Genomic DNA, 7,024 nt, shown 5'->3' with positions numbered 1-7,024 from the left:
ATTCCCCCTCTTCCTCCCTGCAGCCTAAGTAACAATCTAGAGAAGATATAGAGTTGCATCCTAGCGGCTATAATACAGAATTGTGTCTTTGCTCTGCTTACATCTCTGTAAATATGCCTTTGCATGAAATCTAGAAAAATGGTACAGATGAACCTATGTGCAGGGCAGGAATGGAGACACAGAAACAGAAGGGGAGAGTGGGATGAAGTGGGAGATTGGGATTGACATGTATGCACACCCTGGGTACAACTGAGAGCTAGCAGGAAGCTGCTCTGTAGCGCAGGGCGCTCAACTCAGTGCTCTGTGGTGACCTCGAGGGGTGGGATTGGGGGAGGGCTGGGACGGAGGGCCACGAGGGATGGGATATGTGTATACATGTAGCTGACTCACTTCTTTGTACAGCAGAAACTAGCACAACATTGCAAAGCAATTATAGTCCAATAAAAACAATTTAATTGCCTTTGTATGATGAAAAGAATTGGAGAGAACTAGAAACTTAAGGTGGCTCAGTGGTAAAGAATCCGCCTGCCAGTACAGGAGACCTGGGTTCCATCCCTCGGTCGGGAAGATCCCCTGGAGGAGGAAATGGCAACCCACTTCAGTATTCTTGCCTGGAGACTCCCATGGACAGAGGAGCCTGGCGAGCTACAGTCCACAGGATCACAGAGTCAGGCACGACTGAGCACACACACACACACACACACACACACGCACACACACACTGAAACTTAAGGTGTGAAACAAGAGTTGATTTGATGGTGTGTCAAAAGATGGGAATGGGCAGCTTTTGCTGTTACAATGTTGCCCATGAAACTCACACACAGAGTATCCCAAGGGTGTGTTGACACAGACTCAGGGAGCCTCCATGCTGGGGCCCCAGAGGCCCTCTGGCGACAGCAGCTAGAAAGTCCTGGCACAGATGTCATGTCAACATCAGCATTAAAGCAGGATGTTCACACACCCAGGGAAGCAACTACAGAATAAAAAAAAAAAAATTATTAGATTCATTCATTCCATCAGTCAGTCAGTCATTCATGGCTGAAGATACACAGATAATTAATACACACTTCGTGCCCCGCAGGAAAACACAAGGAGAACAAACGGAAAAGAGTCAAGAAATGTTCTTTATCAGGTGAACACAAGCCCGAGAGAAGTGTTTTCTTAATTAGCAATTAATGATACATTCCCATCTTCACAGCTCACTGTTTATAAGCAATCTGTCAGATATGAGTACTTTATTGTTATTATTGACATTATTATTTACCTTGACATTATTATTTATGGAGCTTTCTGGGAGAAACGGCAGGGAGGAAAGAGAGACAGGAGGAGTATATTTTAAATGGACTAGGAGAGTCTATCAGTTGGAAAACAAAACTCTTGAAGTTTTTGAAAACTTGAAAAGAATCTTTAACATACCAATTAACCCTGAACTCACCCAGGACATCTACAGCTGCCCCCAGTCCCTCCAAGCCCCAGAGCCCCTGAATAAGGGTGGAGAGTGCTCTTTGACTGACCTCTTTCTCCAGGACCGCAGGGACTGCATGCTGGTCCCCTCTGTACCCTGGGGTGCAGCAACCAGTTGCACAGAGGGGTGGCTGGGGATCACAGCTGAGTGGGCAATGCCCCCTCTCTACCTCTGGTTAACCCAGCGGGCAGCCTGGGAGGAGGCAGACTGCAACCCTTCTGTGCATTACTGACCCCTGACATTGCAGGGAAGTTCAGGGCAGGAGTGGACTCCACTGATCAGAGGAGGGTCTGCTGACCCTTGCCGAGGGGGTCGGCTCCTTGCTGGCCAGCATCCTCTGCTTTACGGACAGGGCGGGCAGGACGGATCTTCCAGAGCTGGGCAGAGCTTAGCTGAGCTCTTGAATTCCTGGCTTGCTCCATGCTTGTCTTCCTCCTGGCTGATGAATGAATTGGATTATCGAAAAACAAACAAAAAAAATGGACACAACCTCAACCTTTACTCCATGACCATCATTACCACCAAAATGTTCCCCCTCCAAAGCACTGTAGGCTTATGCACATATGAATAAAACAACCCCCTTTGCCCTCTCCTCTCCTCCCAACCCCCACACTTCATGTAACATTAGGCCTCCAAGAAAAAAGGATGTTGCCTAAGAAACATTACGGAAAGCCTGTGGATTTTTGTTTACGCGGACCTTTCAAATCAAGTTGTCATCTTTGATATTCTTATCCCAAGCGCCATCCAAAAGCAAAATTCCTGTAACCAAAGCCCATGAGGAAATTTAGTACAGAAGAATTTCACAGGGATCAGACTTTTCTCCCTTTCAAGAAGGTACTGAAGCTAAAATACAACAAACAATACAACAGCCTCTGCAGGAGACAGTGTATCAGAGAAGCCCTTGCTTGTTTCTATACATTTCATTTTTAAAAATTTCTTTATTTTAAACTGGAGGCTAATTCCTTTACAATATTGTGTTGTGTTGGTTTCTGCCATACATCAACATGAATCAGCCATAGGTATACACACACATGTCCCCTCCCTCCTAGTTCATTTTTTGATCAACTTATCTGCCCATGAAAACTGAGCCCAGGGGAATGGATGGAAGTCCCAGTCTGGGGCTGCAAAGGGTTAACGCTTTGTTCTTCTTGTGTGGAGCTCTGAAGATGTGAGAAGAGCCCTGGTCAATAGACAGATATATTGACTTGTTATTATTTAAAGTTGTTTAACCAGGTAGAGATAAACGAAAGCTTTCAGCAGCTGAACTATCACACAAATCACAATTAAGGTGGCATATGTGTTTGGGAGACGTAAAATCAATTGCCGCGAAGATAATGTTTTAGTCTCTATTTGAACTTGAAAACAGAAGTAAATTTTCAGCAGCAACAGCTGGGCTTGTTCCATCCAGGAGGCTCTCTATTAACTGTACAAGAAGGGCCTTTATTACTTCTTCTAATGGTTTTCCTCTATGGTTTTGTCTTCATCAAAAAAGCCAAACTGATTGCGGTGGTGCTGTTTACTGATGCGCCGGTCGGGGCAGGGGGTGGTGGCTGTGTGTTCCCAGCCCCCAGGTGGATCTCTCTCTCCTCGTGGTGCCTCTTGCTGTTGGGAGGCCAGGATGATGGAGCCCTGGGGGCTGCTGGGCGGACCCGGTCAGGAGTTTGGGGGGCTGGTCTCAGCCTGTGCAGGAAACGGAGGCATCTTTTGATCTAAAGTAACCCCTGGGGTTGGATCACCCCAGAGGGATGCGACCTCTGAGTCCCACCATTAACATGTTAATCATGTAAGTGTGTGTGTGTGTGTGTGTGGTCATGTTAATTCTATCTACTCCCTGGAGTATAGGGACCATATTTAATTTCACTGGATCCTTTATTGGACTTAGTGTGTTTCTGGCACATCATATGTGATTACAAAGTGGGTAATGGATGTGGGGAGCCCACAGGTGCAAAGGCCTGGATCTAATCCACTCCCAGTCACATTACCCTTCTCAGCCTTCCTCACACTCAGTCATGGGCATGGAGGCTGGTTACCTTTTCACTCCTCTTGCATTTGCCCAGTGAACTAGGACAGGAAGCTGCCAGGTAAGCTAGTGCAAGCAAGGGTGGGCACAGGTCCCCCTTTGGGGGTCACAAGGCTTGCCTATGAGTAAAAGGAATATACAAATGAGGAAGATTGGCCTCCACCAGGAAGCCAGTAGGGGAAAAAGATACCTTGGTTCTAGAATGAGAACAGAGCTGGTCAGGATAGGAAGAGGGTCAGTGAGGGACCAGAGGCCAGGAGCCCAGCCCCATTTTCATCTCGTCTGGGTGCTACCAGCTGGGAGAACTGGGGCTCACCACAGGCTCTGGGTTGTAGGGGCTTTGTCTGAAAAATGTGAGTGGTGAGATCCAGGCTTAAAACATGAATGTTTGTAAAAATGCAAGATTAGTATTCCTGCCAAAGGGAAACAGACAGACAAGCAAACAAAACAAAACAAGCAAAAAGAAGAAAGGTGAAAAGAGACGACTTGTTCTGTTCAGACCCGTTCTCGTTTAGACAACGAAGTGAGTAGGTAAGTCCTATGACAAATCTCGCGTCTCGACGTCTTTTGCTTCTGGGTGATTCTTTCTAACCCCTGACCTCCTGCATCAATGCTGGGGACCAAAACGTGGACCTCACACCTGTTTTACCCTACTGGAATTGACTGCCCCCTTCCACTCTCCAGGGCATCTCTACACAGCCTCTGCTCAGGGCTGTGTAGATCAGGTTCCTCAACTCAAAAGCCAAGGAGTCACTTATGCACCAGTTACTGAGGTTTTCAATGCACCAGGCACTGTGGTAGGTGCTGCGGAAACAGAAGCTCTGTGACAGACAGAGGAGTCAACGGGGGAAGAGAGAAATTCTCACAGAGACAGAGGCACTTATATTTATAAGTCAGTGGTTCCTAATCGCCTGAATGGAGTCACATTTGGCTGAATAGTGTCTGTATTTCCATCATCCATAATCTGTTGTCCTAGGCAGTGATTTTTGGTGATCTCTCTCTTTTTCATTCAAACTAGAAAACAAAGGCAAGCCTTTCCCTCCTATTGCATGACCCTCTCCTGTGTACTGGGAGCCTGGAATTAAATACTTTCCTCCCTTCATTTCTATGCAGGATCAACAATTCCCTCTGTGTATTGCTTCTCAGAGGCTCTCAGACTTGTGCCTGGTTTAGGGTCAGGCACTCATGAGCCACCTCTCCCTGGGGCTTGCTCCCTGATGGCAAAATGGAAAGGGGCAACCCGCAGAGCACAGGCATCTTCTAGACCCAACCCTTGGAGCCAAGAGAGCGTCCTGGGACTTGGTGCCATTTTCTCTCAATATGTGTCACCCCACCTTCCCTTCTGGAAGCTCACAGGGAAGGTGGATGTCCACAGACTTAAGTGACTGCTCTCGGTTAGGTCAACAGAGCCCTGAGAACAGGGGGCCGTGGACCCTGAACCAGGAAGAGTGTGGGGTGAGGAGCCAGAGGGACCCAGGGTGGAGGTGGTTCCAACCCTGCTGACTTCTAGCCCCGTGGAGATCCCTAGCACCTACCTCTGGTCTCCAGGGGGATGGTGCATCGTGCTTGAGGTGGTTTGAATACTATATGAATTAGGCATGGGAGAGCTCCTAGCTCTGCTAGGTCCACGCGTGAGCTCAATAAACGTTAAGTGCTGTCTCCCTCGGGCCCTTGCTCTTCTCCCTCCATCCTGCCTGACTCCTCCCTGTACACACATTGCAGCCGTCATAACACAGTTGTGCAAGGCACACTGGGCCGGCCACAGTGTCTCTTTCTCCTGAGCGTGTCACCGTGATTGTGCATCTTCACCCTTGGGCACATCCCCGTCACGTCTTACTCTATTCCTCAGCAATTTTCAGCTTCTTAAGGTAAGAACTTTGAGAAAGAGAGGGGCAGGTTGAAGAGTGATGAAACTGCCCATGACCAGAGAGAGTGCAGGGAAGAGCTGGGCAGGGACAATGGAGCTTCTGCCTCTACAGTAAGGATTGACATCAAAGCGGGCACATTCAAACAGCAGACTGACTCTGATACCAGAGCACCGCTGCATGAAGTGGAAGACGGCAGATGGGAGCAGTCGCAGATAGGGTTGTCCAGGCAGAACTGAGATGGAGGCTCTGGCTTCATCAAGAGAAGAACCGGGGGCTTTGTATCTGAGGACCTCCAAGGAGTCCCTTTACTGTCCTAGCCGACTCCATCACTCAGCCAGTGCTTCCCTAATAAGCTGATTCCCCCTAGACCTTCACCGAGGAAGAGACAGAAACAGCAGTGATTTGGTCTTGTAACCAGAGCAACCGTCCTTGCAAGCTCGCCTTGCAGGGAATGAGGCCAAGAGTGAAAAAGAAAGCAGGCTCCATGGGTAGCGCCCAGCTTGACTTCCTCCTCAGCCAACCCAGAAAGCATCTCCCACCCTGTGGGGCCCAGGCATCAGGGAAGCCAGGGAACTCCTCTGTGCTTTTGAAGTCAGTTTGCTCATCTGACTAGGACCACATGGAAGCAGAGGAGAAAGGGGGGAGAAAGTGGCATCATTTAGCACTCAGGGGCTGGATGCTTTGCCTGGCACTCTTCGTGTTTTACTTCCTGTGACCCTAAGGACAGCTCTGAGAATATGATATTTAAGTAGAGCCATTCTTCCTGTTCTGTGGGGTAGGGGATGGTCCCCCCCACATGTTGGGACCATCATGTGGGGTAGCTGGGGGTGGTGGTTGGAGAAGGGACAAGACAGAGCTGAGGGCGAAGGAAAGAGACTCACTGCAAAGCCACCTCCCTGTTCAGAGCATCCAAGCTGGTAGCTTGCCTGTTCTTCCCATGGTGTCTGCCCTCGTCCACCTCACAGCAGTGCCGTGACAATTATAGACACGACTTTGTAGACAAGGAAACTGAGGCTGTAAGAGATGTTGCTGTCAGCTCACAGGCACACAACTCATCTATGGCAGAATCCAGATTTCAAAGCTTTCCCTGGTGTGCAGCTTCCACCCCCTCGCCTCTGAGCAGCACACACGGGCTGGCCCAGACTTACATGGCTAAGTGCTTACATGCACCAATAGGGCCACCTAGACAACTCACGGTGCAGAGGTGCAGTGGACACGATGCCTCCTGCTGAGATGCAGCCTTCCTGGCGTGTCTCTCTGGGATCACCGGGGCGGTGGGGGGGAATGAACAGAGCAAGAAGAGTCATTCAGGTGGAATGTACGCCTCTTAAAGTTGCTCTGATGAGGTCTGGAAGCTTACAAACCTTTCTGAAATTTGCTCATGAGCAAATGAGCATCAAACAATGTGATAAACAGACAGAGGACTTGCCTGACTCTAACATTGAACAGCGTGGGAAATAGACAGGACTTGCCTGACTGTAATGCAGATAACAGATGAATCTTGGTGTTTGGTCATCCCTCCCACCCCGTCACCTGCTGAACTGAGGTTGGGCCTCTTGCACTAGACATGAAAAGTGCCAGATCCTATCTAGGTGGGGGGTAGCTGTGCCAGTTTGCCTTCTTCCTGCTTAACTCATCTGGTACTTCCTGACTCTCCTCTTCCATCACAGC

At 49.0% G+C, this 7,024-nt stretch overlaps 1 protein-coding gene across 2 annotated transcripts in view; it reads right to left on the bottom strand.

Annotated features, from left to right (window-relative positions):
- Window positions 1-1,124: 1,124 nt before the first annotated feature.
- OPCML (opioid binding protein/cell adhesion molecule like) overlaps window positions 1,125-7,024 on the bottom strand; it is a 1,072,271-nt gene continuing 1,066,371 nt past the window's right edge. For both annotated transcript variants that reach the window (XM_025287319.3, XM_025287318.3), the window contains exon 8: window positions 1,125-1,904. In XM_025287319.3, coding sequence (XP_025143104.1) covers window positions 1,744-1,904 — 161 coding nt within the window. In that variant the 3' untranslated portion in view covers window positions 1,125-1,743. The remainder of the gene's footprint in view (window positions 1,905-7,024) is intronic.

The sequence above is a fragment of the Bubalus bubalis genome, chromosome 5, assembly GCF_019923935.1.
Source record: "Bubalus bubalis isolate 160015118507 breed Murrah chromosome 5, NDDB_SH_1, whole genome shotgun sequence".
NCBI classification, from domain to species: domain Eukaryota; kingdom Metazoa; phylum Chordata; class Mammalia; order Artiodactyla; family Bovidae; genus Bubalus; species Bubalus bubalis.
This window is presented reverse-complemented; position numbering and strand designations above follow the sequence as displayed.